Genomic DNA, 11,493 nt, shown 5'->3' with positions numbered 1-11,493 from the left:
TGTGGAGAGAGAGAGGGGGGAGATTGTGAGCGTAGGTCAGGGTGGGACACTTCCCCTAGACTGGCTGGGAAAGCATGCTGAGAAGTGACAGCGGAGGTCAAAGGTCAACTACTGCCCTGCTCCTCTCGGCGGCACCCGGCTTCCCGGAGCCTCCAAGAGACACAGACACCACACACACACTGCAGTACCAAAAACACACATCTGGATATGGATGTCCTGGCCTCACCACACATTTATCAATTCTGCAGGGCTGTTTTCCACAGATATACACTTTCACTTTCATCGTGCGACCACAAGGGAATACTGGGAAGCCGAGGAGGGGACGGTTCACCCTGTTGGCTATCGGCTCCTCTGATACTCTCTGGCAGGCCACTGGTCTCTCAAACAAGGCCCCCCCTCCCTCCCTGTGACCTGCTCCCGTCATGGCCATTACATATTGGTTCATGAAAGGATAGGAATCATGAAAACATGCACCAGTTAGCCATCTTGACCCTCAGTGTAGTGTCAACTCTCGTTTCTTGGTGTTTGAGCCCCCAACGTTGTCTTCAAGGCAGCGCTGCCTGGAAGGCGCCAGGGTTAGGCATGGGTTAGGATTAAGTGCCTTTAAGTCAACAGTGGCAGCGCTGCCTGGAAGACGATTGGTGTTTGGGGGCTCAAAACACCATCGAGCTAAACTCTCCTGCTTCTCTGCCCATTTCGTGGTGTAGTCAGAGTGCGGGATACATGCTGGTCGGGTCTCTTCTGCCAACACGCGAAGCAACCTACTGTATAGCACTGGATGTAGATAGCGGAGTCGTTCTGGAGTGCAGCCTTCAGGAGTGGTGGCTTGTACTTGTGGCTAGCCAAAGGCGTAAGCCTCCGGCGGTGCCAACAGACCTGGGCTGTAATTGAGGTTTGTTTGTTGGCTCACTCTGGTCAGCGGCGAGACCCGAGCGGTCGCCACGGGCTCCGCCCGCAGGGCTCCAGGGGTGGCAGGAGGAAGCCGAGCCTACGGCCCAGCGCAGAGTAGCATGTCTCACTCGTCGCCAACTCTCATCTGTGAGTGTGTGTCTGTGACAGAGAGATCATTACTGCTGCCATTGCCATGCTTGCTCAGCGTAGTAGATTTTGACATTGTGGAGAGCAATGTGACTTTAGACTAGAGCATATGCATGTTTTGCTAAATTTGACAATATGTTTATATAATGTTTATACTAATATGTACAATATGTGTATGTACTTACATAAGTAAGAATTCGACAAGAGTTCAACAATCATTGAAGAACCAAGGAGGAGCATATAAGACTTGTAGTTTACAAGAGGTTGAGAGCGATGAGGGGAGAGAACAGACAGTCACCTGTTCTGATCAAATATATTGAGGCACAATGTTTGTCTAACTATAGCTGGCCTTTGGGCACGTCTCCGTCGGTAACCTTGGCATAGTGATGCCAACAATGGTTGCCATGCGTGTCCAGTGCGAGCGTTTTGATTGACAGCACCCACTGTGGCTGGGTGGGAGGGTCCAGGTCGTATTTTAGATCCGCGACAAGACGGTGAACTCTGACCCCTGAGGACACGGAGAGCAGGACCTGTGTAATGACCCAGACGTCTCAAAGAATGACCTTTGACCTGGGTTACGAGGTGCCAGGGTTACAAACGATGTAAACAAAGACATTTGTTTTCTTTGACGGTATTTTCACAAACACTCACTTGTCCTTGTCAGTCTGCAATTGCTATGCTGGTATCTGGTTCAAGTGTCATTGTAAGGCTTTTTGTTCATTTGGTAAACATTTGGTAAAACAACAGTAGGTTTTACTGTGGACCAGCAAGTTTATAATTTCTTAACTTATTATCCTTATTAGTCTTCATCTCACTGTTTGAAGTATTTTCACTCGGTGTGTTTTTTCTGTTTTTCTTTATACTGCCCGCAATACCCGGTCTTGTTGATATGATGACAAACTATTGTGCTTTTGCTTTAAGCACCTTGTGTTGCAATACTGCACAACAGGCACTATATATAAAGATATAAATATATAAAGATATAAATAAATAAAGATAAAGATAGATTTGATTGATTTGATTTCCTGCTTCATCAGTAAAATAAATAATGGAGTATCTCTGTGGTCATGAGAGTCTCTGATCTCGTTGGTGGTGGCACAGGTGACGTGGCTCACCTGAGACACGATCACACCTGTGCAGTGATCTCACCTGTGCCATGTCTCACCTTGCACCATGAGCTCAGCCACTGACGCCCCCGTTGGTCTTGGCCCGGTAGTTGCCGCAGTCCTCCCTGGTGGCCTCGTTGATGATGAGGTAGTGCTTGTGTCCGTCCTTCTTGAAGCGGTACTTGAAGGACTCGTCACGGGTCAGCTCCACGCCGTCCTTCTCCCTGCGGAGAGAGCAAACACACGAGGTCAAAGGTCGCGAGTCCTGAGGCATGTCTCACATAATGACCCCATGACCTTGCTGTTGCCAGCCCATTCTTCTCACAGGGATATGTTCATTAATTTAGCTGTCTCTTTTACCCAAATCAATACACCATTACGAGGCTTAGAGCCAGAGGGGCGTGAGTGACATTTCACCAGCTTCACAGGACGGCCAAAACAACACCAATTGGCTCAGTGTGTTCTGTGTTAAATCCTTTGGTTTTTTCACAAATAACTCTAAAGTTACTTTTCAAAATATTTGTGTCCTTTTGACAGTAGAAAGAGCTGATCAAGAGCTTTCATTTGATATATACAGTATATATATATATATATATGTATACAGTATACCAGACACACACACACACACACACACACACACACACATATATATATATATGTATCAATTTGGGGAAAAAAACGCCATCCCTCTGATTGTCAGGCACAGCGTGGGATGGAGAATATGAGCAGGTGAAGCCCGGTCCACTCAGGTGAAGCCCGGTCCACTCCCCATGGCTGCTGAGGCTGCAGGTGGTTTGGGATGCTGATGAAGGGTCATAGGTCACAACTCCCATGAAAAAGAAACCTGGGGGGGGCTGGTCTTTATGGAGATACCGTGATGGCTATGCAGTATTTAGATCCATAGATCCATATGGAAGCATGGGGCAGCAGGCTGTGTCATCACCACTGACTCAGAGATTACCATGGTAACAACAATGTCTATATACGATTAGAAGATAATTGTTATTTTCTAATAATTCATCAGGTGTAATTGGACAGCTGTAAGCCAAGACAGCTGTCCGTAAAGCAAATGACAGACTCCACCAAGGAGGTGAGAAACAGGCCACACTGTAGCCCACGCATCAGCTGGATTAATGGGGTAAGCCTGCGCCACGCGGCACCTGGCTGGACCTGTGCGGGGGCAGGCCGTGAGGGAGAAAGTTTCCCCGGTGTGTCACGGCGGCCGTCATAAGGCCGCGGTGACTTTCCCGCGCCACCAAAGGACACGGCGAGCGAGCGAGCGGAGGTGTTAAAAGGGAAGAGTGACCTTTTCCCGGCAGCGGTAATTTACGGCGCTCGGGTGATATACAGCCAGCGCCGTGCCAGCGTCCACGCCACAACCTCCTTCTTCCGAGTGGTATGCCGCGCCGTGTGTGTGTGTGTGTGTGTGTGTGTGTGTGTGTGTGTGTGGAGGTGCAGCTGGCTCGAGAGGCACACATGCCATCTGGTGGTCAGAAAGGGAATGTCAGCTATGGAGTGCTGGGGGTTCATGAATGGGGATTCAGTTACAAACACGCGGCGACCAATCAGCTCAGCCGTGTCACGTGCACAGGTGCTCGTGCTCAGAGGGCTCTTCTCTTTATTTACGGCCCACACTTATGGATATGCACAATATACACACACACACACACACACACACACAGATGTTTTCTTTACATTGTTATGTGAGTGTGTGCGTGTGTATTGGTATAAGTGTGAGTGTGTGTGTGTGTGTGTGTGTGTGTGTGTGTGTGTGAGAGAGAGAGAGAGAGAGAGAGAGTCCGTGAGTGTGTGTGTGCATGGGGGATTTGTGTGTCTTTGCGTGCATGTGTGCATATGTGTGTGTGTGTGTGTGTGTGTGTGTGTGTGTGTACGCGTGCGTGTGTGCATGTGTGCGTACGTGTTCAGGCGTGCATGCGTGTGTGTGCGTGCGTGCGTAAGTTTGTGCGTGTGTTCAAATGTGCGTATGTGTGTGTGCGTGCGTAACAGTGTTTTACCATTTGACGAGCGCTCCCTCCTCGGACACCTCACACATAAACTCCACCCTCTCCCCCTTCATCGCCATCTGGTCCTCCAGGTTCTGGAGAATGGTCACCGGAGGCTCTAAGAGAGAGAGGGAAGAGAGAGAGAGAGAGAGAGAGTTAAACAGATAAAGGGAGAGAGAGAGAGAGAAAGGGGTTTTGGAGAGACATAAGAACAGCAGAGAGACAGAGACAGAGAGAGAGAGAGCAAGAGAAAGAGACTTGAAGAGATAAAGGGTTGTGCAAGAGATGAGAGGGAGGTAGAGAAAGGAGAGAGAGGAGACAAAAGACAAAAAGGAGGAGGCAGAGACAGTGGTCGAGATAGAAAGATAAACAGAGAGATAGGAAGAGAGGGGATTCAGAGCGCTGGATGCTGCATGAATACAGTAGTACTGGCTGAGAGCGTGAACATAAACAGAAAAACACTTTGACAAAGTTCATTGTACTCTTACAATAAATTCCTCAGACCCCACCAATGTGCAATGTTCTGTGTGTAAAACCTGTGCACTGTATGTTCATCAGTATGCTGTTTTGTTTAACCTTTAACGAAGAGCTCCGTGACGGTCTTCTCCTCTCCGATTAGGCAGGTGTAGGCAGCGTCGTCTGCCAACGAGCAGTGGCTGATGGTCAGGTAGCGCATGTTTCCCACACTCTCAAAGATGTACCTGTCAGACACGCACGCACGCACGCACGCACGCACGCACACACACACACACACACACACACACACACACACACACACACACACACACACACACACACACACACACAGGTGAAACATAGATTAGCCCCATACTTATACTGATAACAAAGTTATGCATAGTTCTGTTATCGTGAAGAGTATGTGTAAGTAAACTCAGCAGTGTAATTGTAACAGCCACACACACACACACACACACACACACTTGCAGTTGTTCTACTGCTCAGCAGATGGGGACAGAAGCCAGCTTTGAGGGCTCTGTGTGTTTGAGGAGAGGCGAGGCACATTTGCATGTTTCACATCTTCAAATATTCTCTCTGTTAAACATCGACACAAGAGCAACTCTGATCTCTCCCAACTCCGTAGACATGTCTGAAATACTGAAACAAAACTAGCGCCATTAGCCAGTGTGAGCTATCTGAACTCTGTCTCCAGGCAAGACAGTGGACAGACAGAGCTCACATTTCATTCTCCCTCCAGCCCTCTCATCTCCTCCGCAGATTAAAAGGAATATTCCGCGACTGAAGCTGCATTCAAATGTGTCCTTCGTGCCCTTGGAGTGCTTCCTCCTTGGGTTTGGATGTCATGGCAACAGCGGAATAGAGGGGTTATGACGTCAGACGGACGCAAATAGAGTCAGAGGGAGACAGACAGACATTCCGTTGGTCTCTCTCCTTCATGAAACATTGAAAGTGTTTACAAGGCTAACCGCTAACCGCTAACTGCTCTAGTCCAACGGCGTAGATCACTTGCAGGGCACACACCACCACTCCAGATTAAAGAGGCCACGAGAAATAAATGAACCACAAGCCAAGGTGTGTCCAAGCCATAACATGATATTTTCATTCAAGTGTTGCGACTGCAAACATGACCAGGTCACCATTTTGAGTATTCTAAACCTGATCCTCCTTCCTCCCTCCCTCTCTCTCTCTCTCTCTCTCTCTCTCTCTCTCTCTCTCTCATCTCCCTCTCCCATCTCTCTCTTTCTCTCTCTCCCTCTCTCTATTCCCCCATATCTCTCTCTCCCTCTCCCTCCCTCTCTCTCTCTCTCCCTCCCTCTCTATCTCTCAATACAGGATAGCTTGGAGTACTCAAAGGGAATAGCAATACTAACGGCCCACTCCACCCTCTCAGCTGAGGAATGGCACCAAACGTCGCTCTGGCCCTTAATGGAACACTGACCTCAGTATTCTTATCCGTGCTGATAGGATCCCAGGAACCCGGGGCCACTTATCCCCCTCCACCCACACACACACACACACACACACACACACACACACACCCCTCTCCACCGCACGTCCGTCATGTCAGCAGGCTCTCTCCCGTGCAGTGGGCTCTGAGGAGGGGGCTACAGAGGGCAGTGTGACAGGCTCTTATGTATGTGTGTGTGTGTGTGTGTGTGTGTGTGTGTGCAGGGGGGGGACTACAGAGGCCAGTGTGACAGGCTCTTAGCCGCTCTTATCTGGCCTGGGTGGGAGCCAGGGGGCCAACTACCTCTCCGTGTCTCCTCGCTTTCTACTGAACTGAACTGCACAGCGTGCACACACACACACACACACACACACACACACACACACACACACACACACATACTGCACACAGACAGACACACACACACACACATACATGTATACACACAGCAGACAGACACACACACATACAGTACACAGACACAGACACATACAAACACACACACACACTCACATGTGTACACTCTCTCTCTCTTTCATCTTTCACACACACACATGGACCACAGACACAGACACTCTCACACACACACACACACACACACACACACACACACACACACACACACACACACACACACACACACACACACACACACACACACACACACTCACACATACACACTCTCTCTCTCCCATACACACACAGACAGTTGAAGGAGCCACTCACTTGCTGGGGTTGACAGTCGTCACAGTGGTCACAGATATCCAGAGGCGCACCACCACACACAGGAGTCACCGGGCACCACAACAGAGACAGGTCACATGGTCAAGACAAGTACAGTAGCCTCACAACAAGAGTAGCATTCGACTTCACACATATTTGCTGTATATTGAGAGTAAAGTACTGTATTGTGAGTGTTGAAAAGATCTTGAAAAGTGTCTCTGATATGCTAGTGAGATTTACTAATACCTTAACTGGACTTTAAAATATTCACAAAAAAACAGCTTTTTTTGCTGACTAGAACTTTATGAGGTGTGAGTTCTGAAGTTAAAGGCAGGGTTCTAAAGCCAGTGTTCTAAAGGTAACTCAGGAAGACGGCTCTGTTGTAAGTTTAAGTTCTGAGAGGTTATGAGGTTCAAGCGTATCAAGTGATTCTGAAAGCTCTAAAGGCCAATGGCCACTAGTGGCGGTGATTTGACGCTCAAGACAGAGCGATTTTCTGAACTTTGGCATTGATGCGCATACGACTCCGCCAGTTGGCTTTGCTCCAGTTCTAGACTTTGGCATCACTTGACTCACAATAGACGCCAGCAGTGAGCTTTGGCCTTAAGTTCTAGAGGATTAATGACTGTTCTACAATAGGAACACATGGAGAGAGTGCACTTTTTACATTACAGGACACAGACACTTTTTGTCCAAAGTGACTTACATATGTCAACATATTACAAGGGACTACATTGTCCCCAGAGTAACTTGGGGTTAAGTGCCTTGCTCAAGGGCACAACGGTGGAAGCCAGGAATTCAACCAACAACTTGCGGGCTAGTATCGTACACACTAGCCCAGCTCCTTAACCACTACACTACCACCACCCCCACACACACACTACCGTACACACTAGCCCAGCTCCTTAACCACTACACTACCACCACCCCACACACACACACTACCGTACACACTAGCCCAGCTCCTTAACCACTACACTACCACCACCCCACACACACACACTACCGTACACACTAGCCCAGCTCCTTAACCACTACACTACCACCACCGCCCCACACACACTACCGTACACACTAGCCCAGCTCCTTAACCACTACACTACCACCACCCCCCACACACACTACTGTACACACTAGCCCAGCTCCTTAACCACTACACTACCACCACCCCCCACACACACACTACCGTACACACTAGCCCAGCTCCTTAACCACTACACTACCACCACCCCATACACACACTACCATACACACTAGCCCAGCTCCTTAACCACTAGCCTACACTACCACCACCCCCCACACACACACTACCGTACACACTAGCCCAGCTCCTTAACCACTACACTACCACCACCCCACACACACACTACCATACACACTAGCCCAGCTCCTTAACCACTACACTACCACCACCCCACACACACACACACTACCGTACACACTAGCCCAGCTCCTTAACCACTACACTACCACCACCCCCCACACACACTACCGTACACACTAGCCCAGCTCCTTAACCACTACACTACCACCACCCCACACACACAAACTACCGTACACACTAGCCCAGCTCCTTAACCACCACACTACCACCACCCTACACACACTACTGTACACACTAGCCCAGCTCCTTAACCACTACACTACCACCACCCCCCCACACACTACCGTACACACTAGCCCAGCTCCTTAACCACTACACTACCACCACCCCACACAAAGACTACCATACACACTAGCCCAGCTCCTTAACCACTACACTACCACCACCCTACACACACACTACCGTACACACTAGCCCAGCTCCTTAACCACTACACTACCACCACCCCACACACACACTCCTGTGCACACCAGCCCAGCTCCTTAACCACTACACTACCACCACCCCACACACACACTCCTGTGCACACCAGCCCAGCTCCTTAACCACTACACTACCACCGCCCCACATGTAACACATGGGCCTAGTTGGGTCTTCCTGCCCCCGCAGCCGTACCTTCCTGACTGCTGTATGGGCTGACCGTTCTTCAGCCATTTGACCTCAGCATCGGGGTCAGCCACCTCCACGGCCAGCTTGATCTTGTGTCCCTTCTCCACCTGGTAGGCAGGGTCCATCCCCCGCAGGAACGCTGAAGGGTCACGCACACACACACACACACCACATTAGCAAGGTTCAACACACACACACACACCACATTAGCAAGGTTCAACACACACACACACACACACACACACACCACATTAGCAAGGTTCAACACACACACACACACACACACACACACACCTTCTCGAATGCTGCCTGCCATCTATTACCTCTCTCATACTCTCCCTTCCATCCTCTCTCTCTGTTTTCTGTTTCCTCTCTCTTTGTCTAGCCCCTCTCTCCCTCTCTCTAGCTCTCTCTTAGAGAAAACACTAGCCTGTCTCCTACGTTTCACTCTTCTCTCTCTCACCCCGTCTCTCTCTCTCTTTCCTCTCCCCCCCCTCTCTCTCTCTCTCATCCCTCTCTCCCTCTCTCTCTCTCTCATCTCTCTCTCTCATCCCTCTCTCCCTCTCTCATCCCTCTCTCTCTCTCTCTCTCTCTCTCTCTGAGGCACTACTGACCTGCGCTCTTCTTCTCCTCTGGTTTCTTCATCTTCTTCAGGCGCTTCAGCATGCCGCGCAGGTCGGTGATGCCGTACTGGAAGGCGATCTTCTCGTACTCCGTGGGCTTGGCCGTCTGCAGGATGTCCCACACGTCCGTCTCCGCATCTTTACTCACGTTGTGCACGGCCCTGCCACAGGTCAAAGGTCGCAGGTCACACACAGCTACAGGCAGAGACATTCCGGGTCCAGAGAGTAAAAGTCCTGCCATTTATTTTTTCTAACTGTGCAGTAAACCCCATCATTTCCAGATATGATATCAATTAACCCCATCATTCCCAGATATGATATCAATAAACCCCATCATTCCCAAATATGATATCAATAAACCCTATTAATCCTGAATATGCCCTAATATTCCTATATAATGTATATAATATATATGAAGACAGGAAGGAAAAGCTCAACCTTATTACAATGATATTTTTATCTTCATGTTTTTGATACAGTTCACAGGTGATGTGCAGGTGCGGGTTCACAGGTGATGCACAGGTGATGTACAGGTGATACAGTATAAAGATGGATATGAGGACTAAGCCTGATCATCCCTGAAGCAGGGCAGCCCTGTGCTCAGAACACCCAGTCATTTACTACGCAGTGCGCTATATGGTGAATAAACAGTCTAAATGGGGACTACTGAGCTAGCACTAGTGTGGTGAGTGGATGTGCCAAACACAAGGCCCAATACAATATGTCCTATTATCTGAAGATATCTGGAGCCTAGCTGGATACACATTTACAGCTTACAGTACATTACATTTCAAGCACACGTGCATCACACAGGTCAGGAGGAGAGGGGAGAGGAGAGGAGAGGAGAGGAGAGGAGAGGAGAGGAGGAGAGGAGAAGAGAGGGGAAGACAGGAGAGGGGAGGACAGGAGAGGAGAGGAGGGGAGGAGGAGAGAAGGGGAGGAGGAAAGGAGAGGAGAGGAGGGGAGGAGGAGAGGACAGGACAGAACAGGACAGGAGAGGAGGGGAGGAGGAGAGGAGAGGAGAGGAGAGGAGAGGAGAGGAGAGGAGGACAGGAGAGGAGAGGAGAGGAGGAGGAGGGAGAACTCTTACCGCGGCGAAGCTTTTACAAAACTGCTGCTCTCATACAGATGCAGAAGCCACAAGCAGGGCAAGACAGACCGCAATGCGTTAATACACACCTTCAGAGAAATGCAAACACACACACATACACGTACACGTACACGTACACGTACACGTACACGTACACGTACACGTACACGTACACGTACACGTACACGAACACGAACACGAACACGAACACGAACACGAACACGAACACGAACACGAACACGAACACGTACACGTACACGTACACATACACATACAGTACAGGTGCACACATACAGATACATATACATATATACAAATGTACACACATATACAACATAGACAAACACATATACTTTGAAAACACATACAGTAGGCACAAACTCACACACTTGGGATAACGTTTAACAGAGCACATTACATTAAAACATTACATTTAATCTACAAGCACTTGTTAAAAACGCACATCATCAGCCTGCCCATGACAACAGAAATGGTATGACACTAATTTAGCTTTTATATAGCAATGCAGAAGCTTTAATGACCAAAATAAACTATTTTTTTTATTAATATCATCATTAGCTAATAAGTCAAAGCCCATGTAAGTAAGAGATGCTCTTCAGTGGACCATCGTGGTGAAGGTGCTTTTAAACTCAACGAGCGTGTGGAGAAGAGTATGCATATCAAGTGCAGCTGAGCAGGAAACAAGAGGGCAGCCAGCCTCACTGTGCCCAACTACTTCAGGAGGTGAATATGAAGAAGGGAACACACACACACACACACACACACACACACACACACACACACACACACACACACACACACACACACACACACTGAGGTGGTGAGGGTGATGTATGAGTCACTGCAGTCAGGTGAATAACCTTTCCTAATGAGGAGCTTTGGTTTTCTCCTCAGACAAGTCAGAACACACACACACACACACACACACACACACACACACACACACACACACACACACACACACACACA

At 49.0% G+C, this 11,493-nt stretch overlaps 1 protein-coding gene across 1 annotated transcript in view; it reads right to left on the bottom strand.

Annotated features, from left to right (window-relative positions):
* Positions 1 to 11,493, bottom strand: part of mybpc3 (myosin binding protein C3) — a 58,597-nt gene that overhangs the window by 30,067 nt on the left and 17,037 nt on the right. Inside the window, 8 exon segments of the mRNA XM_062525429.1 lie at positions 2,204 to 2,229; positions 2,231 to 2,368; positions 4,160 to 4,265; positions 4,724 to 4,848; positions 6,801 to 6,803; positions 8,797 to 8,929; positions 9,405 to 9,574; positions 10,504 to 10,592. Coding sequence (XP_062381413.1) covers positions 2,204 to 2,229; positions 2,231 to 2,368; positions 4,160 to 4,265; positions 4,724 to 4,848; positions 6,801 to 6,803; positions 8,797 to 8,929; positions 9,405 to 9,574; positions 10,504 to 10,592 — 790 coding nt within the window.

The sequence above is a fragment of the Sardina pilchardus genome, chromosome 21 (assembly GCF_963854185.1).
Source record: "Sardina pilchardus chromosome 21, fSarPil1.1, whole genome shotgun sequence".
In the NCBI taxonomy this organism is placed as follows: domain Eukaryota; kingdom Metazoa; phylum Chordata; class Actinopteri; order Clupeiformes; family Clupeidae; genus Sardina; species Sardina pilchardus.
This window is presented reverse-complemented; position numbering and strand designations above follow the sequence as displayed.